General features: G+C 39.1%; 1 protein-coding gene across 23 annotated transcripts in view; it reads right to left on the bottom strand.

Annotated features, from left to right (window-relative positions):
• Positions 1 to 26,610, bottom strand: part of DLG2 (discs large MAGUK scaffold protein 2) — a 2,052,576-nt gene that overhangs the window by 404,351 nt on the left and 1,621,615 nt on the right. For 18 of the 23 annotated variants that reach the window (XM_044258399.1, XM_044258400.1, XM_044258401.1 and 15 more), the window contains one exon: positions 26,249 to 26,404. The exons of the other annotated variants lie outside the window; for them this stretch is intronic. In XM_044258399.1, the coding sequence (XP_044114334.1) occupies positions 26,249 to 26,404 (156 nt within the window). The remainder of the gene's footprint in view (positions 1 to 26,248; positions 26,405 to 26,610) is intronic. 23 annotated transcript variants of the gene reach the window in all.

Raw genomic sequence — 26,610 nt, 5'->3', positions numbered from 1 at the left:
TTTTTTTTTTAAGATTTTATTTATCTGAGAGAGAGAGAGAGAGAGAGAAAGAGCACGAGGAAGAAGGGAAAGGGAGAGAGAGAAACAGACTCCCACTGAGCAGGGAGCCCAATGTGGGGCTCAATTCTAAGACCCTGAGATCATGACCTGAGCCCAAGGAAGACATTTAACCAACTGAGCTACCCAGGCACCTCTGATGACATAATTTGTGGGAGACAATTCTTTGCTGATACTTTGGCTACAACTCTTAATTATGAGTAATAATATCTCTTACCCATGAGTCTCACGTTTTCTGTCAGTATCAATGATGATGCAGCAGTATCCATAATCTAATTGATTAGATATCAAATAAAGGAAAAAAACTCAGATCTTTCACATTTCTTGACATTTATTCTCTTGCTTAAATCTGTGTAGTCTCTTGTAGTGGTATCCCATTGCATTTAGGATAAAATTGCTAGTAATAACATCATCATCAACAATAACAATGGCTAATATTCAATGGGTGCCAAATATTTTACTAAGCATGTTACATGCAAAATCTTACAACAATGCTAAGGGGTAAATATTACCCCTTAATAACTGAAATCTTGTATTACTACTTAATATGTGAAGAAACTGATATGCAGCTTCATCTATTCAGAAGAACCAAGGGGGGAGGCGCCTGGGTGGCTCAGTGGGTTAAAGTCTCTGCCTTTGGCTCAGGTCATGATCTCAGGGTCCTGGGATCGAGCCCCACTTCGGGCTCTCTGCTCAGCAGGGAGCCTGCTTCCTCTCTCTCTCTCTCTGCCTGCCTCTCTGCCTACTTGTTTATTTGTACAATTTCTTTTTCAATAAAACTTTTTCAGTGGAGGCGGGGGAGAACCAAGAGGTAACCAATCACGCAAGTGTACTTAACACAACAAACACAGATCTAATTCTGACCCTATCCTTTGGATCTCTACTTAATAGAACTTCTTTTAAAAAGGCTTCCTTTTGGCCCTCCCTCCAGTCTTTTTTTTTTTTTCCCAATTTATTTATTTTCAGAAAAACAGTATTCATTATTTTTTCACCACACCCAGTGCTCCATGCAAGCTGTGCCCTCTATAATACCCACCACCTGGTACCCCAACCTCCCACCCCCCCGCCACTTCAAACCCCTCAGACTGTTTTTCAGAGTCCATAGTCTCTCATGGTTCACCTCCCCTTCCAATTTACCCAAATTCCCTACTCCTCTCTAACGCCCCTTGTCCTCCATGCTATTGGTTATGCTCCACAAATGAGTGAAACCATATGATAACTGACTCTCTCTGCTTGACTGATTTCACTTAGCATAATCTCTTCCAGTCCCGTCCATGTTGCTACAAAAGTTGGATATTCGTCCTTTCTGATGGAGGCATAATACTCCATAGTGTATATGGACCACATCTTCCTTATCCATTCATCCATTGAAGGGCATCTTGGTTCTTTCCATAGTTTGGCGACTGTGGCCATTGCTGCTATAAACATTGGGGTACAGATGGCCCTTCTTTACCAAACCTTCCAAGAAGAAATAACACCTATTCTCCTGAAGCTGTTTCAAAAAATTGAAGCAGAAGGAAAACTTCCAGACTCTTTCTATGAAGCCAGCATTACCCTGATCCCCAAACCAGGCAAGGACCATACCAAAAAGGAGAATTTCAGACCAATATCACTAATGAATATGGATGCTAAGATTCTCAACAAGATCCTAGCCAACAGGATCCAACAACACATTAAAAAGATTATCCACCATGATCAGGTGGGATTCATCCCTGGGCTACAAGGATGGTTCAACATTCGTAAATCAACCTCCCTCCAGTCTTACTTCCTCATGGCACTCTGCTCTTTTCCTTTGTAGCTCTCACCATTTATACTACTTGTATGCTACACCACCGTTTACACTCAGTGCATGATTAATTAAGGGACCCTGTGATTGCTTATGTACTATCTTCCATCTGACACATTCCCATGGACAGAGGGATGAGGTCTACTTTGTTCTCTTTTCAATGCTTTTCTAAGACAGATGCCAAGGTGTATGTTCTTGTATGTTCAATGTATGTTCTGAATGAATGAATGAATGAGAGAATTGTATGTAATAAGGGGCTGCAAATAACCTGAAATTTTGCTTGCACAGCACTGATGTTATTATTTCTAAAATACCATGTAACGCAGCTATGTTACCTTTATAGTGATAATGGTCATTTTGTAATGCTAGAATAAGTGAAACTCATGCATCCTGTACCCATGCGAAATTTCAGAGGCATTTTCAGACTCCATGGAATGCGGCAGAACTGCAGAAAGCACAGTGTAGAGTGGTTAATAAAGAATGTAGTAACAAGACATGTTTACCATGGACATTCCTGGTCATGTATACATTTTATGGGCCACTTACTGAGATCTGCATCGTTTGAAATATTTTATCCTAATTGATTGTTAAGCACTTCTTCATTTAGTGAGTACTAAATGTCTTAAATGCCCCATTGAGCTCTCATTATCATCTTTTGAGGGGTTGTTGTTTTTTTTATGTTTTAATGGTCTAATTCACCTTTGCCATAAGCCATTTGTACATTACCAACCATTCTGTTATACAGCCGTATGATAGATGGGGTGGGCCAAATAACTTCTGATATGCAAATTTCTCTTTTAAAGAAGCAATTTTAATAAAATTATGTTGTTTGGGGACACCTGGGTGGCTCAGTGGGTTAAAGCCTCTGCCTTCGGCTCAGATCATGATCCCAGGGTCCTGGGATCGAGCCCCGCGTCGGGCTCTCTGCTCAGCAGGGAACCTGCTTCCTCCTCTTTCTCTGCCTGCCTCTCTGCCTACTTGTGATCTCTGTCTGTCAAATAAATAAATAAAATCTTTTAAAAAATTATGTTGTTTTACATTTTAAGAGTTCACAAAATAGAAAGTGGAAATCGTTTCTCAAATAGCTGTATTTGGTTAGAAATGAATTCATGTTTCCCAGTTGGTAATGGGAAGGTTGCTGTATTAGATGACAATGTTTGGTATCATGTACACAATCTGGGAGAGAGTGGAGTAGAAGAAAAATGCAATATAACTTCTTACAATATTATAGAGGGTGTGAGCCTCATAATAAAGGTTGAACATTCATTCATTCAAACATGTTATTGGCTTCTACTTTTGGAGAGAATAGTGTGGTGTGGGTAACACAAATGATAACAATAGCTTCCATGTTTCAAGTACTTATTATGTAGGCAATGCCAGGCTCGTTGCATACTGCTCCTCAATTGTCCAGATAGTCTTAGAGGGAGACATTATTTCCACCATTTCCCACACGAATCTCACTGAGGTAAAGAAACTTGCCCAATATCATTGAGTCAATGAGCAGAAATGTTGTAACAACCAAAGAGAAACCAAAACCAATGAAACCAAATCAAAACTAGCCTCAAAAACAAAGTTCCAGTTCAGTTTGGCTCCAAATTTTAACCATTTGATAACTGCACTATCAGGGTTTATCAGTCCTTTTTTCTTTTCTTCTTCTTCTTTTTTTTTTTTTAAGAGAGGGAGAGGCAGAGAACACGCTTGTGCAGGGGGTGGGAAGAGGCTGAGGGAGAGAGAGAGAAAATCTTAATTAGGCTCCATGCTCAGCACAGAGTCTGACTCAGGGCCCAATCCCATGACCCTGAGCTCAGGACCCAAGCCAAAATCAAGAGGCAGACACTTAACCAACTGAGCCATTTAGGTGCCCCAGGGATTTATTACTCCTAAAGAGGTATTAAAGTCTAGTGGTGACACAAGATGAGCACACAAATAATAACGTGTACAAGGTAGAAAATGAAATGTGCAATAGCAGAGGTGCAAGGAAGATGCTATGAGATTGCCAGGAAGGAAGAGCCCATTTCCCTCAAGGTGTGTAGAGGAAGAACCAGAAAGGGCTATATAGAGGAGATGGCATATGAAGTTATCGGACTGTCATTTTAGATGTAGAGACTGAGAGAACGTTTAATGTGGGAGAAACAGTTTGAGGAAGAAGGCATGAGAGATAGTAGGAGGATCATTCCAGAAAGAAAGTTAAAAATATAGCCATTCACCAAACACCTACTGCATCCCAGACACTTGGGAAAAAATGAATAAAATACAGCATAGTGGGGAATACAGACAAGCAAATTATTATTTAATGTGATAACAGAAGCATATACAAGATACACAAGTAATAGGGGATAGAATACAGAAAGTACAACCATGGGCCCTTCCTCTGTTTTACACTGAACTGGGTTGACAGCTGCCCTGGAGTACATATGAATACTTCTAACTACCTGGAAATCCTCTCTAATTCTCAAAAAGAAGGATAAGAGCACCTATTTCATAGGATGCTTGTGAAGATCAAATGAACTAATGATGTAACATGTTTAGTATAGTGTTGGCCCATTATAAATGCCCAATATTATTCATTATTATCATTAATATTGTTCACACCACCCATAACTATAACTAAAAGAAAGAAAACCATGCTCAGGAACAGTGGTTAAGAAGTTCATAAGCAAGTTTTGAATTCCTTCCTGCTCCTTCATTCAAGGCCCTTCATTTTATGAATGGGTCCAGACTCGTCTACTAGGGCCATGCACACAGTCTAGTCTTTAAGCCCACTGAGACAACCGGTCAGCATCTCTTCCATTAGGGCAACTGTCAGATTACAATGGTCTCCCTATAAGCAAGTTTATTGACACTTAAAGTATGGTTCAAGAAGCAGCAGCACCAGCATCTACATGGAGCTCGTTGGAAGTGCTGATTCTTATTTCCATTAAAGTCTGAGAAATATTCAAGTTTGAGAAGTTTGATCTAGAATGCGAATTGCCTGACTTCAGGAAACACAATTTTTTTCTATGTATCCCAACCTCTATTATCTTCTGGCAAAGAACAGTAATGAACGAATGATTATGAAACGAATGAATGAATGAATGAATGAATAAATGAATGAATGAATAAATGAATGAATGAATAAGTTCATCTGTGCTTTTTCATCTCCACTCCTTCTATTTAAGTTGTCTCGCTTTTTTTTCCATCACCCTTGGACACCAAATTCTTCTCCCCACTATGTTAACTTTTTCACATAAACTGTTCTTGAACTTGCTTTTTTTTTTTTTTTTTAAAGATTTCATTTATTTTTCTGACAGAGAGAGACACAGGGAGAGAGGGAGCACAAGCAGGGGGAATGGGAGAGGGAGAAGCAGGCTTCCCACTGAGCAAGGAGCCCGATGCAGGCTCTATCCCAGGACAGTGGGATCATGACCTGAACTGAAGGCAGCTGCTTAATGGCTGAACCACCCAGATGCCCCTGTTCTTAAACTTCTAACCACATGAGATCTCTCTCCTTAGAACCTCCTATAGAACCATGTGTTGATTATATGTCTGTCTCTCTTCTCTAATTCTCTTCCTCCCCAACAACATGCACACATGAACACACACATATATAAAAAGCAAAAACAACAACAACAAAACCCCCCCAAAAAAAACAAAAAACAAAAAAACCCAGAAGAGTATATTTCTGTGCTTCATACTCACCATTAGCATTTGTCCTGGAGACCGAATGGTAGTGTCCTTTTTTCTTTTTATCTCCCTATAATCAGCTAACTGAGCCATTCCTAGCACAGTAAATGTTTGCTCAGTTTGTTGAATGAAAGATTACGGCACATGACTGTTGGGAGTAGCCCACTGGCCAGAAGAAGGGACCTAAAATGCAGGTTCTCAAACTCTGTAGATTTCCTTCATCCAAGTTATCAACATAAAGGAAGTAAAGAAAATATAGGGCTTTAGGTCACATAATATTCAAGAAAGTCCAGTGTAGAATACTAGAGTGACAAGTGGAGTAAAAAAACAAGACCTTTCTTCCAGTGGGATGTTTATTACTAGGTTGTTACATAACTTAGGCAAGCCATTTTCCCTTTCCTGGGACTTTTCTCCCATTTATAAAATGGGGAGTATTGAAACATAATTTCTGGAACTTCTTTTAGTGGTAACCCTCTATGATTCTATCCAGCTGCAAGGTGCTCAGAAATAATTGATCAGAGGAATGAGCATAATAACTCCTGGCAGTAAACTGAGTACCATCCCAAGCAAGACTGGTAGCACTGAGATTAACAACTGTCCAAGGCTTTCCTTACATTCATTCTGGTGAACAGCAAGAAAGCAGAGTACTTCTGAAAAACCTGTAAGGTCATAATATGGGGATGTAAAAAGGGAACAGAAAATTTTTCTAAATTATGGGTTGCTGTAAAACAAAGAGAAGCTCAACTAAGTTTACAAATTTACTGATGTCAATTTTAAATTTCAAATGCATGATGAAACAAGGAGATATAAAATATCTGAGCAAGGAGAGACCTGGACCAACTGAGAAACTATAAGGGTAATTAATTTTTTTGCTTCATCAAAAGATTACTAGTTGAGAAAAAGGACTTTGATCCCCAGAGACAGCATTGCACAGGGTTTTGAATATATCATGGGTTTATCTTCTAGTCCAACATTCCTCCGAAACACTGGATACAGGTCAATACCAAGTAAACCTGGGAAGACTCTTTTCCATTCCAGGGAAGCAACCTCAATGTTTCCATGTCCTATTCCTGCCCTAGAAAGTGATCCACTAGAGAGTCTAATTAAATTTGCTATCTGAAGATGTGGGAGATGTGACTAATTATGCTAGGCTCTAAAAACGGGACAAAGAATTTTATCTGAGTCCTTTGTCAGTCATTAAATTAAATGAACAGTTCAGTAATAAACCCAACAGAGTAAGCCGACCGCGTGAAGTGGAAAGCATGCTACCTCGGAGAGCTGGACTGAAAAGGTGTCAAACCTGTAGGAGGACGGCAGCTGCTGAGCGCTGTAATGGACTCTTTGAGCAGTTAATGCGCAAGGAAAAAGTGCTCACATACTATGCTGTGACACGAGAAGAGAAGTCTGGTTTTAAGGCAGAAAGGTTTTAGAGTTGTCAAAGTGACCCATGGCAACCTCAAAGCCAATGATGACTTGGGAACTAAGAAAATACCTGGTTAATAGGGACTTCACGAAGGTTTTACTTTTCTCCTGCTAAAGGGGTCAAGGTCCCATGAGACACTTCCATCAACTGAACAGGTCCTAGAAGCACCGTGGGGTATGTGTTTTCCTTGTTGTTTCAACTTGTGCTACAAAAGGCTATTCAGAAAAAAAAGTATAGTAAAGTTAACTTCCGGTGAATTCTGGTTTTCACAGGGATACTCTGACAATCCATTCTGGCTGCTTTTGATCATGGCAGCAAAGACTACTGAAAATACAACACTGAGTACTGGAGTCCCTCCTGTGTTTGCCATGATTCTAGGATTTGGGAACCACTAAAAATTAATACCAAAGGCCTCTATATTCAAGAGGCTTAAAATACGGTGAGACAAGAGTACAGAAATGAATGATTTGTGAATAACACAGGACAATTTTGAATCAAGTGATAATCTGACCAAGAGTGGGGGACGAGATGTTATAACTTCAAAGAATGTAGGGAGCCACAAAGGTGGGGATTTTCAGGGAAAGATTTGTGGAAGTGGTAAGTTCTGGGGCTAGATTTTGGTACAGTAGAATTTGAAACATCCGAGAGGAATGGAGAAAGCTGCTCAGTTTAAGATGGGCAGAGGTAGGGAAAGAAAGTGACAGCAGGAGAGCTGCCTGAATTGAGAAGGTAATTAATGATAATTCAAAACAAAGATGCAGGCTAGGTGAGAAAAAAAAAACAAACAACATAATTCTTTTGTAATGTGATATTGCTTAGACCATGATTATTTTTGTCTCCAGGCTGCAGCTTCACATGAGCAGAATTAAGAAGCTAAACCTACAATTTTCTACTCCTTACCATCTTGTCTTTGAGTGCAGATTTTTGTGAACTAAGGTTTTTTTCTTTCATTTTTTTAAAATGTGTGGGATTTTTCCTTTCTATTTCAGACCACCTCTTCTGCATACACAGTGTTAATGGGTGACATTTAAGAAAACTGGTTTTACAGCACAATTATCCTCTCCATGTGTTACTGCTGGCCTCTGTTGCCACTGTAATTCCCAACTGCACTTTCCAACATGTTAGCCTCATAATATTTAATGATATAGAGCTATTAAATCATCTTACTTTTCTATCTAGGAGAATCAAAGCTGCAAAAAACAGCGTTCTTTCATAAGGTTAGCATTTTATAACGAATCAGCTAAAATACTGAGGGATCAATTTTGAGCAAAAAACCTTAGGGAATAAAAGGACACTTTTTATGCCTGTCCCTAAGAGAAAAGGAAAACGTTTCTTTGGACAGTGCAATTATAAAATGTGTTTCCTTATTTAGGTGTTTTGAAAGTTCTATAGAGAATTTATTAATTCTTACCCCAAAGGTTATAATATACATAAGAAGCTTAGAATAGTGGAAAGAAGAATTATTAAAATGGCAACATCAAAGAAAAACCGGAAAAGCAAAAAGAGCAGTCACATTTTGCATTTATATAATGTGACTTGCTGGGGAGGGGGTGTTGACAGCAAATGAAGGCAACTGTGTACCACAGCTATACTTTTTTTCAAAAAAAAAAAGGAAGAAAAAATAAAAGTGTCATTGATCTACATGAATTTCTCTTGGTGAAATTGCAAAAAGTTATTAATGACGAATCCCAAAACCCTAAAATGTACATTAAAGTAACACTGCTGATGATGACTTCTATGTAGGGCAATTATCAAATTTGTGACTAGGTTGTCATATTTAAGATCTATATTTTTTAGGCATTGAAGGTGGCAGGCCTGTAGGTTGCAAAGCCTACATCTGATGGCTTTTGGAAAGGGAGAGTTCACAGGCAAAACTGCATAGTTGGAATTAACCAAACATTTAAACACAGAGTCTACTAAAGTTTGTGGATGGGGATACCGAACAAGGGAACGACAAAAAGAGTGCTAGCTGATTTGAGAGGGTGACTGGGAACTGTGCCAAGAGCACATGGTGACAGGAACAAGTTAAATATACAATTTGGAGACAAACCCACCTCTTAGTTTCTCAAATTAAGGAGAAGAATACAAAGCTAACATCTATTATCACCATAGCTTCATAAAATAAAATATATTTTATTTTATTTCTAACTAGAGTTAGAGGAAGATCATACTCTCAGGAAGGAATCTTCACAACGCAGGGTAGAGGGCACTCTAACACAGATGTGGGTATGTATGCATTGCAAAGTTCTTTTCCTGCATCTTGCTTTAGACAGTAGAAATTAGGCCATAAGCCAGCACCAGTCTATGGACTTGAGTTTGAGAAAACTGAATTCAAGAAATCCAGAAGTACCAGAATTACACAGAATAAAATGTTTTATTGTATGTCTATGGCTTCGTCAATGGTTAGGGAATAGCTTAATAAGACAACTTAAGTAGTGGAAAGAGTAAGGCAGAGGGGTGCCTGGGTAGCTCAGTCAGTTAAGCATCTGCCTTCAGCTCAGGTGATGATCTCAGGGTCCTGGAATCAAGCCCATGGTGGAGGGTGAGGCGAGGCTGTCCCTGCTCAGCAGGGAGTCTGCTTCCTCCCTCTGTCGCTTCCTCCTAAAAGTGCATGCATGTGTTCTCTCTCAAATAAATAAAATCTTTAAAAAAAAAAAAAGAGTAAGGCTCTAGAGAAGGCTATGGGTATATTCAAGAAAGGGTTATTTCATTTCAAATTAAATGTAATCACTGACCCCATTAGTTAATATCCTGTAGACTTCTGAGTGTCAATAATATGCATGTGTGTGTACATGTGTATTTGTGGATAAATACATTCCTTAATTCCTCTACCATTTTAATCATGTTAATAAATTAATACTTTCCTTTCTTGATACCCCCTCAACATATGCCTTCTATGTATGAGAGCATCTACTGTATGAGATTCTATTGTTTTCCTGTCTGTTGTGGGCCCTTCTATAAGACTGAGTCCCTTGGGGCGCCTGGGTGGCTCAGGGGGTTAAGCTTCTGCCTTCAGCTCAGGTCATGATCTCAGGGTCCTGGAATCAAGCCCCACATCAGACTTTCTGCTCAGCAGGGAGCCTATTCCTTGCCGCCCCCCCTGCCTCTCTGCCTACTTGTGATCTCTGTCTGTCAAATAAATAAATAAATAAATCTTTAAAAAAAAAAAAAAAAGACTGAGTCTCTCTGGGAAAGGGCTATGTCTAATTTGTCTTGGTATTCCCAACTTAGAGCACGGAGCCTGTCACAGGCTCATTAAATATGGGGCTCTCTAAGTATTTACTAGATACATAAATTAATAATGATTTAAATAATTTTTATTGTCTTTTTTTAAAATCAAGAGTTAATACTTGCCAGGTACATTGCTGGGCACCAAAAATACAGAAATGATTAAAACATGGCCCCTGAGTTCAAGGAGCTCAGTCTTGCTAATGGGACAGATAAGGAAAGAGGAAATCAAATAATACTAACAGTAATACACTAGGCTGAGTTCTATAGCTTTAGAAGGATGGAGAAGGGCCCCCAACCCAGGCTGAGAGCATCAGGAAGAGGTTTGCAGTGGTACCACGCAGGATGTGTTTCCGGGGCCTGGTAGGTGAAGAGAAGAGATCTACAAGTGGGAGCTGGCACTGAGATGGCCAGGTGAATGCTACGTGTCCTTGTTTAGAGAAGGAGGAGTTTAAGAATGGGAGAAACAGAGTCAGGACCTGAAGATAAGGAGAGAGTGCTTTTTCCCCTCCCCAGGAACTGCAAAAGGAATGGATATGAAGGAAAGGCAGGCATGTTAGAGTTAGGTAAGCCAGGGCAGGGACAAAATCAGATGTATATTACCAAAGGCCCCACACCAGCTAGTGTGCAGTGAAGAGATGGAAAGTGCAGAGAGCTTGTGGTGGAGACCAGTTGGTAATCAGATGAGCAATGATTCTAGATTGATCTAGAGTGGAGGCAACAGGAAAAGACTGCAGAAGAATTACTCAAGAATTCAAGATATATTGATAGGACACTTAGCGATTAATTTAGTAGGAGAATTCTAGGAAAACGTCTTGGTGCTAGAACCACAGAAGTACTAGGTTTACTATGTGGCAGTCACTTTTCATGTGTAAGCTCGTAATTCCTCACAATAGCTCTGTAAGAGAAATACTTTTATTATCCCCGTGTTACGGATAAGAAAACTAAGGCATAGAGAGATCACACAGCCAGTGAGGAGGAGAAGCAGAATTTGAATCCAAGTACATGCTCTTAAATACTATTTATTCATGGTCATTATATAGTGGAAAGAACTACAGACAACAATCCAAAAGATAAAGATGACAAGGGTGATTTTTGATATGCCTTAGGGCATTTGAGGATAGATGCCCAGCAGTTTTGTAGATGTGTGGGTCTGGAGTCAGAAAAAGATTTAGCTGCAGATACAGAGATGGCAGACACGGGCACATACTGGGAACCCCATCTGTGGAGGTGGAGGTATCGTATGAGGGAGGGTATACAGAACAGAAAGAGAAGGCACTGTTGGTGCAATGGACAAACAAGAGATGTCTAAGGAGAGGGACGAGAGAAGTTGGAAATTCAAAAAGAATCACAAGTCTGAAAGTGGGATTGTAGAATAATAATAATACAACAGGTTTCACAAAGAAGCCAGCAAAAGAGAAAGCGTACAGAAGATACAATCTGATAAGGACTAAGAAGTTTCCCCTGGATTTAGAAACAGAGAATCTTGCAGATCTTGGTGAAAATAATTTCAGGATAGGGCTGGGGTGAAACTTGGCTACAGAGCTCCAAAGAGTTAATGGATGAAAGGAAGGGAGGGTATACAGACAATTCTTCTAGTTGGGAAACAGAGTTTTAAGGATTATTTGTTAAATAATGGGATGATGGTTGCGTTATAGTAAAAGTAAATGGAACTGGGTTCAAATGTCAGCTCTGTCCGCTATTAGTTTCATCAGTAAAGTAGTGATAAAAATACCTGCTTTACAGATTTATCGTGAGGATTAGTGATTACATTTGCAAAATACCTAACAACATTGGTATTTAGTAAACGAGAGCCATAGCCCTATTAAAAATATGAAAAGTCTGAAGACCTCTAAATCCCCTGAATAATTTACTGAGTTAGCTGTCAGAGGGTAGAAAAATCATCTAAAATTTTAAGTGTGTTTTTGGTTATTTTTGTCTGAGTATTTGATATCATAAGGACATAATTTTAGTTTCATGTTGCTATGTGAATTATTTAAGTGTTAAACGGGAATTTAAACAGCATTATTGAGATGCAATTCATATACCATATATTCACCAATTTAAAGTGCATCATTCAGTAGCATTTGGTGTATTATCAGAGTTCTGCAACCATCATTACAAGCTAATTATAAAACATTTTTATAACTCCCAAAAGGAATCCCATACCCTTACCAGGCACTCTTAGTTCCTGCCACCTCCCCATCCAGCTCTAGGCAATCACTAATCTGTTTCTTTCTGTAGGTCTGCCTGCTGTGGTCACTTCGTATAAATGGAATCTTACAACATGGGGTCCCTTTGTAAATGGCTTTTTTCATTTTACATGTTTTCACTGTTCATACATGCTGTAGTGTATGTCACTACTTCATTCTTTTTTTCTGGTTGGATAATGTTATACTGTATGGATATATCACATACAATTTATCCATCTGGACTGTTTCCACTATCTGGTTATTATGAATAATGCTGCTACGAACATCGTACACAAGTTTCGTGTGTACGTATGTTCTCATTTCTTTTGGGTTTACACCTCACAGTGAAACTGCTGAGTCTGAATGGTGGCTTCTTTAATTTTTACTAACAAAACTTATACATACTATAACCAATGAAAACAATTTAAAATTGTATGAAATAAAAGATAACAAATATCCTTCCTTATTTCAATCACACTTTCCTGAGGTATATACTGTTCTCCTGAGGTTACAATTCTATCTCCTTCTAGGCTTGGTCTATGTATGTAATATCTCTGAGCATGAAACATTCTGGAAGACTGGGTTAAAATTACAAGCTGGAGTGGGAGAGAAGTAGTGACTCCTGATCAAAGTCATACGTATCTGACTCTGAGACCTTGGGTAAGTCTCTTAATTTTGCTAGACTTACTTTCTCAAAAAATCTTATGTATTTGGATGCATAAGCCTTTTCAATAAAGCATTCTATGATTTAATGATACTGAGCACTGTGAGGATATACTATTAGCTTCAGGCTTATTTGCAATACATGCTGCTTTCCATTTCTTTTTCTTTAGACTTGGTAGAGGGAACATCAGAGAAAGGGAATGGCAATTACCCTCACCTTGCCAAGAACTGACATTTACTTAGCATGCTAAGCAAACTTTCAGTGTGACTGGTGCTGAAAATAAAGTCCTTTTGCAAGTCTTAATCTGTTTCTTTTCCATATTCTAAGTTTGTTGAATTGATTTTTGTTTTATTACCATTCACAGGGTCAATCAGAGTTGCTGAGAGGTTTGCTTACTATGGAGCTTGATCCCATTTCTGGAAGTCTAGCATTGCACATTTCAATGATCCAACCCTTCTAAGACCTGTTTGAGGAACTTGCATATGATGCGACTTCTCATATGTCAATCTGGAATTGACATATGTAGAGCACAAATGAAACAGACTTTAACAAAAAGTGGACATCACCTCATGTAGTGCACAACAGAAAAATCTGTTTCTGTGGCCTAACTCAGAAATATCAGAAAAAAACGCTTGCATCGCCTTCTCCTTAAAGAATAAAGGTGAACTATGACCCCTAGAGAAAGATCCTTCTCCAACTAGCCTCTTCTTCAGGCTGGAGAAGAGCTTTCACTAAATGTAAATTCCCCCTTTGAGAAGTAAGTCACTGTTCTAGGTGGACACCCACCACTTGTCATTCTACTCAATGTCTACAATGTGCTCATGTGCCACATGGAAAACATATCACATGGTTCTTACCCATAAGGAGGGGACAGAGAGGCACCTTGTTTTAGATGACACAGAGTTATTACTAGAGGAAAATTCGTGACTGTTGGGGTTAATGTGGAGCATAAACTCAGCCATAATACCTGGCTGCTAAAAGTAACATGGAGGTCGCTGGGGGCGAAGGAAGGTTTCGGAGAAGACCGTGTGCCTTTGGAATGCTGAGTACGAAGGAAGGTTTTGGAGAAGCCTGTGGGCCTTTGGAATGCGTGACCACTCTGCCATTGGAATGCCTTGGGGAATTAGTTGCCTTCCTAAAGCTTTCTTAGCCCAAACAGCCACCCTGTGATCTAAGAGATATATGCATTGTCCCATAGGCTATGTTTAGTAGAACAAGCAGATTAGCATATGTTATCTTTCCTGTCAACATATCCTACTAGTTTCAGTGCGACCTCCCTCGTCGCACATCAAGTGCTTGAGAAAGAGTGATAAGGATTTGTGATTATCCTGTGGACCAACCAGTAAAAGCCGGAGCAAAGACCAGCAAAGTATCTTCACCTCTGAGCATTGACCACCCCCCTTGCCTTCTCCTTTTTTTCACAGCAAAATCTGGAATACTCTTTCATTCATTGGTAAAGGATTGTAAGCCATTCCGGGCTGTTCTTGAGGTTCATTATCCACGCCCCCACCCCCAACTATGGGATGGAAGTACATAAAGAAAAATACAAGGTCTTCTGCAAGGTCCTTTTTGCAGCTGACTTTGAGCCCAGCAAGAAGAAGGGAAGGTCTGAAGACTCCAACAACCTCAGAGGGCAGATGTGGGGGTAGAAAGAGGCTGAGTCTTCAGCATATGTGGATTTCCACTTGTTGACCCACGGAAACAGGGGACCCCTTGATCCTTCATAAGAGAGGTCTCATTGAGATGTGTACCAAGGACATGGGATACACTAAAAGATAGTTTAGAGAAAAGGAGAAAAGAAACCAATGCTGTATGCTTAGATGAGGACTCAGGAAAGACTAGCAATGTGGAGCTGTGATGTACAGGAGGTCTTTGATCATAAGTTTGAGGAAGTCTTGACCAACTGGATGCTAGCAGATGCCTAAGGTATCACTGGACAAGGCCTCCACCTCTTCCCCACTGTCGTGATTTCCCACAGTCACTATTTCCATCCTTCCTGTTATAATTTCTTTATTTTTTTGACTTTGGGACTTTAAAAAGTAGATCGTCTTCTGAAAAAGGTTTGATGCTCCAGAAACTGAATATTAATGCTCCTCAACCAAGAAAGGTCCGTCTTTTTTTCTTTCTCTGCTGGGGAAGAGTCTGGGGGCTCCAATATGCAAACAGCGCAGGGAATCTGGCTGGGACAGGAAACGAGCTGCTATGGAAGACAGGAGGAAAAATGCAGATGGCAACAGTCCCTGCTAGATGCTACCCAGCTTCTCTAAGTCTGGCCTAGGCAGAAAGTGCCAGTGTGGACCACAGTGGGAATGAGATATACACCTGAAATAGCATCACCTTTTAAGGAGTAGAGACAGGGACAAAGGTGAGAAGACTAAATCTGTTTAAAGTGAAGGGTGTCCTCAGGGGGAAATAATGGGAAAAGGCTGTATTATAAAACTAAGGAAATGGTTGTCCAGGACAACTTATGAGTCACCAGAAGATTGTGAAAAGAAGGGAGAGAGTCTCAGAATTCTGGTAATTGTACTGGTGGGAATCTGGTCAGACTTACTAATTTTTTTTTTTTTTAAACTCAAAGCCCTTTCTAATGCAGCTCAAGGCCTACTTATAAACTTACAAGGAATATAGATTCCAGTGATAGCAAGACAGTAAGAACTCATCAAGTAACATATCACGGGAGTGGGAAGAGCTGGAAGAAAATCTGGACTGTTACTTGACCTTCAGATTTCACATGAAAAAGGTCTGAAAGCCCGAAAACCTATGAATACAAAACTATACCTATGATATCTTGTAGTCATCAGAATGGTTCCAAAAAACAAAACAAAAAAAGAGGCAAGGCAAAGTTAAAATTCATGTATATTTGAGGAATGAAACCCAAAATAAATTTCTAGGCTTTTTTTTTTTTAAGCATTATTAGTGACTGTCAGTTATACCCACAAAGAAACCCTCCGGGCCCAGTGGTCCCCAAACATCTTGAGAGTAGGGTGTGACTATGTCTGGACTGACTGTCCCCAGAAGTACCAACCGTATAACAGGCATTCAGTATATATTTGTAGTTTGAGTGACATTTTCCTCATCTGGGACATATAAAGATTGGGCAGGGTGGGATCCTTGTAATTATGCCAGAGGCATTGGAAAGGAAGCAGAACATTAGAATGGACAGAAATATCAAAAAGAAATTAGATCCTTATTTCTTAGCCCCATCCCTACCCTCAGTCTAGGCCAGTCCCTTCTGTTGGTCAGGTCACTCAGGAAAATACTTGGACATGGCAAGGAGCACAGGCTGAAATCCTGTCTGAACTCTGTTTATCATGTCACATGTGGGCTCCGAAACATTTTGTCCTTTCTCCAGAAGAAGGGGAGACTTTTAAAAGTTTGGACAAAGGCTCTGGCTTGATTAGAGAGGCTCAGGTTATCTCTCCCCCTGTCCCCTTTAAAGCAAGCCATAAAATTCCTCTTTAGCCTCTAATGCATTCATTTTCTCTGGAGGAAAGTGATTTTAGGTTTTAGTATTCAATTTGGAACACACATCCCCGCTGACTTAAAACACCCTGTTCAAGAGATCCTTTAAACTTCACATGAGCTTAAGGTCTACAAAACTGAATTAAAGAGTTGAAATGGAAGATTTACTTTCTCTGCTTTGAGAGGTAAATTTTGATCCCCGAATCAAAACAAAACTCTGCATTCTAAAATACTCAGATCTCTATATAAATATAAGCAGCCTTGCACAGCTCCTCTTCCCATTTTGCAAAACCTAAAATTCATCTCCCTTTATAATTCATGGGATTCACCATCAGTTTTCCAATGAGGACAGCCTTTAAGAAGAATTCATTCCCTCTTCAGCCTGAGGTTTCTATTTAGGGTCACATAACAGGTCTATGTGTGTAATGTGTGTAATATATACACACATAACAACAATAATGTTAATGGGGTGCTTCACATTTGTTAGACATTGCTTTTAGCATGTTACATGTAACCCCATTAAATCCTTAGAGCAACCCCATGAGAAGGGATACTACAATTATTGTTATTACGTAGATGAGGATACATAAGCTCAGACTAGTCGTCATTTGCTCCAGTTTGCTATACCAGGGAGCTGAGGCAGCCAGATGCAAACCTTAACGCTCCAATTCGCAGTCCACATTCTTCACCATAAACTCATCTACCTATCTACTTACCTATCTATTGAAAGCTGATTATATTTAATGAGCTCTACTTTCTTCTCACACAGAATCTATTGAAATCTGACTATAGTTAAAGGAAAATGTACTTTTTTTCTCAAACAGAATTTAATTCTTGAGGAATATTATGTGTGATGAGAACAACATTCAACTAATATTTATTGAGTACCTTTCTAAGCCTTGATTTTGGTGCCAGCCTGCTTAGATTCAAATCCCAACTGTGGAACCTTAGACAGGTTACTCAATCTCTCTAGACCAAATTTCTTAGCTTGCCAACTGGGGATTTAATAACACATGCCTTCCAGGATTGCTGGGGGGATTAATGAGCTAATTTGTATAAAGTGCTTCCTGGCGGGTAGTAAGATTATATAAATAATTGTTTTCTTCATTACTATCATCACCACTATTACTATTAGTATGACATGCCAGGAACCATTTTTGGCACAGACAATACAAGAGCAAATGAGACAAGCAAAAAGTCTTGTCTAATCAAATTAATATTCTAAGTATATAAGTCCTGATGTGCTCAATTTCAACTATCTCATCCCATCGTTTCCATTTGTTTAAATGTGTACCATAATTTTTCTATAAAATTGGAATAATCACACCTACCTCATAGTTGTTAGGAAGATAAAATGAGTTAGTACATATAAAAGTTTGGAGCAGTGCCTAGCACATAAACGCACTGACTACATGTTAGTGGTTTTAATTAACATCTATGCTGTGGGTGTTATGGCTTAATGTTACTGTCTTGATTCTTTCTGAGTTCCTATACTCTGTTGCTATAGTGATTTTGCATAGCCATTTTCTCACAGCTACTTTCCCTCCAGAGAGGACTGCTTTTGAAATTATGCTTATTCTTCAATCTCTTATTGCTACTCAGTAATATAATGATTACTAAAGTCAATATAAATAAAAATTGCTCCCAAAACACAAAAAATATATATACCAAAACTAAGGAGAAGTATTCATAACTTTTCAGATAAATAATCAGATTTTTCCCCTTTTAAGCAAATGAGGCTGCTTCATTACAGAGTTATTTGAATATCACGGAATGGGAATTTTGGAATCAGACCAATCTGGGTTCATTTACCAGCTCTTCCGAGCCTCCTACTCTCAACTGACTGGTATGTCCTGAAGGGTAAATGAGAGCTTTTGGAACAGGGTGATCTCCCTGCCTTCCCTCCTCCTTTACACTTACAATGAAATTTTAAATATGTTTTTTGAATTCTTAATGAAAGAACATCTCCTCCCTTACCAAAAAAAAAAAAAAAGAGTGAAAGGCAGCAATAAACGGGATATGTTTTTTAAAAAGTATCTTATACAGAATGCTTTAATGTCAAAGCAAGGGGTGCTTTTCTCATTGTGAATCCTTGCATATATATCACTTTATGGAAAGAAGAGGCTATAAAACGTAATGTGGCAAGAGTAGCCTCTATGGGACTCAATTAATCTTTCCTTATTTTCCTTAATTTAAATTGGGCTTAGTGATCACCTACTTCAAAAAGGCAGCGGAGGCCTTTGAAGAAGCTGCTGCATAAACTGGGAAGGGGCTATGCCTTATGAGTCATGCCCCACAGGGTTTCCTTTCCAGGTTTTAATTAAAAATGAAATTAAGAATTCTTTAAGATTTTATCAGCATTTTAAGGACATAAGAAGGTCAATGATTTGTTAAGTGTCTTTCTTTTTTTCCAATGGTTCTATTCCCCAGATTAAATTGCACGAAGAGGGCTTAAATTCTTTTTCAGGCTCCACAGACGGGTGGCAGAGTGGACGCACGATGCGGAGGACTAGGAGGGAAGATCCAGTGCGCACGTGCGCAGGGAGGCAGGCTTCCAGCGAAGCTTGGGTGTGGGCATGCCCCAATTAGAGTCCTGGCCCCTCCCTGTGCTAGATCAAAACCCACACCTTGCAAGGTTGTTGGGATTCTTAGAAATAATAAGGGCTATTTGTGAAGTGTCTAGCTACTAATCTGCTCCAGAGAATTGCTGTTATTTTGGTCTACATTCCTAAAAAGTCACATGGCGGGATAGAAATACTGGTACACGAGTAGATAAAAAAAAAAAAAAAAAAGAAAATTATCTTATAGGAGTGTGAAGTCACATACAGCTTAAGAACACCACATTTTACAGGGAGCCTATACATGTATTAATAAAAGAAGAAATATGTGACTTTGCCTATAGTGACAAGGAGGACTGCTGCTAAGAATGACCGAATCAGCATTGACAGTTTTCTTATGGTCTCAGGGGATTTACCTAGGCTGACAGGTACTTTTCACCTGATTTCTGATAGCACTAAAAATAAATATACATGAGCTCAAGGCTTTAAAGTAGAATGAACATATGGAAACAATTAATAATGACTAATATGGATAGAGCCTAGATAAAAATTCATTTCTCCATTTCCCTTGATCTTCACAATCATCTTATGAAGAGAAGAGCACAGATTGCATTATTTCCCCCCTTTTCTGATGAGTGAATCGAGGCTCTGAGTAACCCGAAGAGGTTATCTAAATCCACGTGCTTAGTATGGCCAAAGGAAGGCCTCACACCTAGACAGTCCGGACATAATCCCTGGCTGCCCAATGTCATCAGGTTGCCACCACCTCAAAGAGACCCTCTAAAACGCTTTCCCTTCTGCTGAGTTTCCTTCCATAGAGTTTTAGGTTTAAATACATTCACTGTGGAAAAAAAAATACATTTACTGTGGACAAGAGCGCTCACTGTCTGAGAGGAGGTGATGTAATCACCTTGTAAATAACCCAAGCCAGAAAATTATTGCCCTTGAAACAATCACTAAGTACCCCCATTTCATCTGATAAATAATTCTGAATCCATTTACGTCTATCTGTACTACTTTAGTTCAGTTCTTCATGATTTCAACTGCAGTGGATTTGCTAACTAGTATCCCTGCCTTTAAAGTCTTTCTACACAGCTGACTGATCTTTCCAAAAACACAAATCAAATTATGTCTTTGCCCAGCTTGAAACTTCTTCAACAGCTCCTCACTGCTTGCAGGATCAAGTCCAAAATCTTCAGCTTGGTAGATAAGGCCGTCTATGATCCGAGGCCTGTGACTCCAACTTCGTCACCCACCCAATAACCCTTAGCCACACGGAAATGCTGTGATTCCTGGAGTGTACTAAGCTTTCTCACAATGGGGAGCTTCACTCTGCACTACACTTCTTTGACTTCGAACACATTTCTTCCCTCACTGACTGAGGAGCTCAGTGTCTTTCTGAAAACTTAAAGAAAAACAGAGGCTGGGCGTCTGGGTGGCTCAGTGGGTTAAGCCACTGCCTTCGGCTCAGGTCATGATCTCAGGGTCCTGGGATCAAGTCCCGCATCGGGCTCTCTGCTCAGCAGGGAGCCTGCTTCCTCCTCTCTCTGCCTGCCTCTCTGCCTACTTGTGATCTCTGTCTGTCAAATAAATAAAATCTTTAAAAAAAAAAAAAAAGAAAAGCAGAGGCAAAGTTAGATGATTTTTCCTCTGCTTTAGAGACCCACATGTACTTCTGTTATAGCATTATTATGTCTAGAAGTTATATCTGATTTTGAATTTACAGACTCTGGGACAGTTAAAACATTAAAAGCCCACATAAACTTTCTATTGTTTTGCAAGGAAAGAGAGCTTGCCAAAGATAGGCCACCATAACATACGGTGGAGGTCTTGTGAGGTAAAGATCTTGCTCTATGTTCCAAGGCTGGGAATGGTTTGAAGGTGCCAGTTTTATGACTTCTACAAAGGGAGTATTACATAATTCCAAGCTCTGTAGACAGTAGTTAGAAGACAGACTAGCAAATGGACCTATGGAAAGGTAATGTTAAGTTTCCCATAAATAACTTCTTACAAATACTAGGAGTTGATGAAACAAGGTGTGAGTGGAGAACGTTCCTGTGTAGATGCTCACCTTCTGAGAAGGGACAGTCTAAGACCAGGCTTGCTTCTGTCGCTATCTTACACTAGCCTGGTTTCAGTTACCTTGAGATTAGGCACACTAGAGAAATGGAGAGGCTTTAGCATATATTCATCACAATGCCACAGTGAGGACTTCTTCATCTGCATGTCTTTGAACTGTTCAAGGAAAAGGGTGGACGGTATCATATTCACCTTTGAATCCCCAGCATCCAGGACAATGCCTGGAACCTAGTAGAAGTCTCATGAATACATACTCCGCAATGAGTAAAGATATTTTTTGATCACATAATGCCTCAGAGTCCATTTCCTACCCCAAATCTGCCAACATACTTTAGTCTTCATCTGGTTCATCTCAGTCTCTGTTTACCAACTACCAAATAACAATAATTAGGGCCACCTATAAAAGGATGAATGAAAACTCCGTACATGTTGAGAAAACAGACAATCCTTGCCCTAGGAATATCAAAAGCTGACATTTTCCCAAAGCAGAAAAACCAATTACAACATCAAAAACATTCCTTCTTTTTTTTTTTTTTTTTTGAAGAGTAAGATGTACTGGATAAGCAGAAGCCCCACAGCAATCCCGTTTGTGTTTCACAGAGTTCCAGATTTTAGTTTGATTCCAGGCTCTGCCCATTTCTTGCTTTCCTAAGTTCTGAAAAGTCAATTATCTAAACTTAATCTGCAGCCTTAGGAGCTGACACTTTGCCAAGTAATTGAAAGAGCTTTCCTAAGAAAAACTTTCCACTGTTTTCTTCCAGACAATGTTACAGAATTATACAATTAATTTACTCCTGGATGTTTGCTATCAAATCAAAGTGCTGAATATGTGGGTATTCTGATTGACAGGCACAGAATAGAGATGGCTGGCTCTCCTTGCTTCCACTGACTGGCTTCTAGCCTTCTGAATGCTAATTAGGGATTAAGCTGGTGCACATGTAAAGGTGGCTTCACGTGGTAACTTTCGCAGAGCTAGTTCATATTCTAATCTGAGATGGTAACTTTCATGTGAGTAGGTGCATGCTTCTGAAATAGACTAGGGGACATTCTCTAGTGCCCTAAACTAAATTAATAGATAAATATATACACATACACACACACATATATATGTGTATATATATACACATATATATGTATATATACATGTATATATACATATATTGTGTATATATGTGTATATACACATATCTATTACTTATATATAAAATATCATATGTATTATATAATATATATAATCACATACGGCAGCTTAAAGGTGAGGCATTTTTTCAATACATTTGATTAGCTTTTTCAGTTTATACCTCCTTTGTAAAAAAGTCTCCCCAGTACGGTAACTTGCACTTTGTTAGTGCTTGATAAATCTTGGTTAGATGAAATGAAAGATATATTCCAGTAATATCATTTTGAGGGTAGAAGATCTCCAGGACTTTTATTTTATTGTAAAGAGAAGTAAGCATTACACTCATGAAAACAGTGGCTTGAGTTCCTCCTCATTATAGAGTTGAATAAGGGTTTGTCCATCTAATTCTGTGTTTTCAGGTACCTCTGAGGTTCTACAGATTATTTAAGGTCACAGTGGGTAAAGCAAGTGATGGTGTCATAAATGGAACTAAGAACCCTTGAACTTTTCCCTTTAATTATCTAACAGTGGCATTTCAAGAAACATCTGATCAGAGTGGTATTTTGCGGGAAGTAAATAATCTCTGAAAGAATTTACTCCATTTTCATGAAGAAAGGACAGTTACCTAATGCAATGATAACGTACTGAACACTGAAATAATTCGAGGTAAAATTACAGTACACAAAGTGAGCTCTAGTTTGCCGCTCTTGGTTTCAATGCATAGATTCATTCACTCCTGGGGTTGTTTCATGTACCCGTAAGATCTGAATAAAGCACAGCTTTAGCCATCACATGTTCCTGAACACGGATCTGTCTGCTTGTCTGCAGATCTTACTTCCATGTTGATTTTGTCCCTCAAGAATTCGGAGCTGCTGTTGTGCCAGACACTATGCTAAGTGTCAGGGGTTTAGCAGTGCACAGACCAGGCACAAGGGTACCTGGTAAGCTTACAGCATCCAGTGTGAGACAGGAGTTTGGTTTTAAAAATCATATAAATAAATATATGATTATAAATTGCTTGAGTCTTATGGAAAAAAAAGAGAGAGAGAGACAGAGAGACATGATATAATAGGGGAACAGATTTTCTTTCAGGGAGCTTCTCTGAGAAAGTGCAACTTAAGCTACCATCTAAGATGACCAGAAGTGAACCAGGCAAAGTGTAGTAAGAGCTTTTCAGTTTGGGGAAAGAGCATGTGTGAAGCGTTTGAAATAGGTCGAGATTTAGTGCATTTTGTGAATGTGGATAGTGTGATCAGCAACAGGAGGGGTGAAATGAGGTGTTTAAGGGGCAGGCAGGGGCTGGGTCATGCATAGCTTGGATGCTATATTAGTGACTTTGCATTTTATACTAATACAAAAGAAAAGAAAGAGATGTGATCTGTATTTTTAACAGATCACCTTGTTTGCACTGAGAAGAAATCAGAAGGACAGCAATGGAAGTGGTGAGACCAATTAGGAGGCTAGTGTAGGTGGGAGATAATGGAGGCTTGGGTTCAAGTGCTAGAAAGAGAAGCAGAGGGGAATGAATAGATTGGAGACACATTCTGGAAGTAGAATCTATAGGACTTGAAGATAGACTGAAGGATGGGTGTGAGGGAGAACAGGTGTTGGGCATGATCCTCAAGTTTTGGCTTCAGCAATGAAGTATATGAATTGCCATTTAATGAGTTGGGAAAGTAGGGAAGGGGAGAAAAATGGGGTGAAATCAAGAATTTCAGTATCAGTGTATTGGTGATAATGTCACTAAAATGGGTATATATATGTGAATTTATATGTGTATGTGACTTTTTTTTGAAATGGGGGATAAAATAGGGAAAAAAGAGAAAGGAAAAAAGAAGGGGACAGAATTAGACTAGAAAACTGAATTCCTAATGGGGTGATGGAGGGTGAGGGTTGGAGACGGGGGCATATCAGGATTGCTGAAGGTATATAATTTGAAACAGACATAGTCAACATTATATATATATATATATATATATATATATATATATTTTTAAATTTGGGAAAAACAACAACAAAAACAAAAAAGAAACTCCATGGTCATCTTCATAATACAAATTACAGAAAGTAAACTGCAGAAGAATTGTATCTGGTAGATCCACACAAGAGGTAGAGTCTACCACCTGCTTATCAGTGAGTGTTAAGAGAGTGATGCATCAAAATCTCCAGTTAGATGCAAGGAATGTCACTTCAGGTTCATCAAAAAAAAGAACATGGGTTATTGATACTGAGCCAGAAGGGAGATGAGAAGGTAGGATAAGAATAGAGAAAGGAGAGAAAAAGTGAAATGGGTGGAGAATTTTTCCAGCAAGCAAAGACATCTCTGCCATCATGCCTAGGCTGATGCAGGTGCTAATGGTCCCCTGGGTTTGAATCCCAGCCCTGCCACTGGTTAGGGGATGATCGGGGGCATGTCAGGTAACTTCAAGCCCTCTATTTCCTTACTTGTAAAAGGAGGATATTGATAACATCTACTTCATGAGGCAACTGTTAGGGTTAGAAAATATAATTCATAAGCACTACTTAACAAAATGCCTGGCACAGAGAAGAGCTCAGTAAGTGCTAGCTGACTGTGCATAGCTAATTATAGATGTCTGAATACCAGGAAGTCATTATTGTAGGTGTGTGTGCACCTTCTGCTTCCCTATGACTACGGTAACTTTGCCTTCTTAGCTTCAAAATGGAATAATCTGCTGTATCAAGAACAGGTTTTTAAGATTTGTTCAAAATAAGAGAAAATTTAATTAATATTTATGAAGCATTCTAAAATGCTATTAGGCTTTAATTGTTGCAATTAGTGAAAATGCCCCAGCTGATTACATGGCCAAAAATATGTTTTCTCGTATATTTCTAGAAATGTTATGTATAATTAAAATTTGCTATTTAACTCCTCTAGAAAGGCCAATACTTGACTTTTAACTTTTTCTTTGAAAATAGAAAAGAAAAACAGAGATGATGTGCTAAGGAAACCCTCTTTGATACATCCATTTTCATTTTGAATCATTTTTAAACCTGCAATTTCTTGATCTTAACAGTATTATGAAAACATATGAAGGTATTCTATCTGAAAACATAACCCAACAAGTACCTCATTCATCATATGTAGAACATCATGATTGAGATCTCCTGATTTAAAAAAAAAACTGTAACTACCTTATGGAACACTAGATTGTCCTTTTATTACTCTCCTCTCTCTGTGACTTTTGCTATTGCATAAAGATGAGATTGTATTATTTAACATACATATACTTTAGAATACTAGTGCAGAATCCTATTCAACCTTTAGCCTTACAATGATTTGTTTAGAGAGTTGTGGAAAGTTGTGGAGAGTTCCAAGTCAAATCTGAACTCGGCATTTATTGGCAATACTGTACGGAAGGCAATGCCTTAACTTCTTTGAGCCCTTGTTTTCTTATATAAAATGGGAGTAATTAAATAAAGAGAACATGGTAAAAATCTACCATGACAGCATACTATAAAGGTTAAAATTCTCGTGGTTGATAGAACCAGCTAATTCTGTAGTTTTGGGCAAGTTGTTTAATACCTTAGGGAGTCAACTAAGTAGTGGTAATATTTTCATTAAAATTTTGAATGGGAATAATAGTACCTACTTCTTAGACTATGTTATGCCTGGAGAATAGTAAGTGATTATTAAATATTATTCAAAAATGTACTAAGTACATGCTCTTTTATCCTTCTGTACGAGGGAAATAGTGCTAATTAAATTCCAAAATTAATTCTTCTGGAAAAATATAATTAATACCTTATTAAAAATGCATGGGAACCAAGAACATTTGGAAAATCATGTGATCATGTCCGAGTGCTCTGTGATCACACTAAAAAGAAAAAAGAAGGCAATGTTCTTAATTCCTTCCATCGCATCAAAGAAGCAGAACATCTCTCCACGGAGGAAGATGTCAAGCTCCAGAGACATGAGCAGAGGTGGGTTCTACCCATTCATCCTTGTGGAAGCACATGCAATTCAAGAAGATGAAGTGAGGAAGCGCATGCAGTACCTGGTCATCTCAGAGTCAGGGAGCAGGCCTAGGTGGTAGTGGGGGTAGGGAGCTGAGAGAAGGAAGCTTTTGTCACACTCAACAGGGGAATAGTGCCTGGGAGAAGCAGGCTTATCACACAGTTTGTTCACAGTGCTGTAAACGGGTTCCGGAGGCCTGGTGACACAAGAGGAAGAGAGAGAGATGCACGGTTAGCAAACACACCCAACTGCGCAACCAGCTGCATTTCATCGTATGCACCAGTAAACGCCCAAAACAATGCCTTGGGCTTTGGTAGGCTTGAAGAAAGTGTCTTTTTAAAAAACACCATCTCTGGGTAGAAAGGAGAACTTCCAGCTGACATCAGGCATGATGAAAATTCA

The sequence above is a fragment of the Neovison vison genome, chromosome 7 (assembly GCF_020171115.1).
Source record: "Neovison vison isolate M4711 chromosome 7, ASM_NN_V1, whole genome shotgun sequence".
Lineage (NCBI taxonomy): Eukaryota > Metazoa > Chordata > Mammalia > Carnivora > Mustelidae > Neogale > Neogale vison.
The sequence above is the reverse complement of the archived record's forward strand: the minus strand, read 5'-3'. Positions and strand labels throughout refer to the sequence as shown.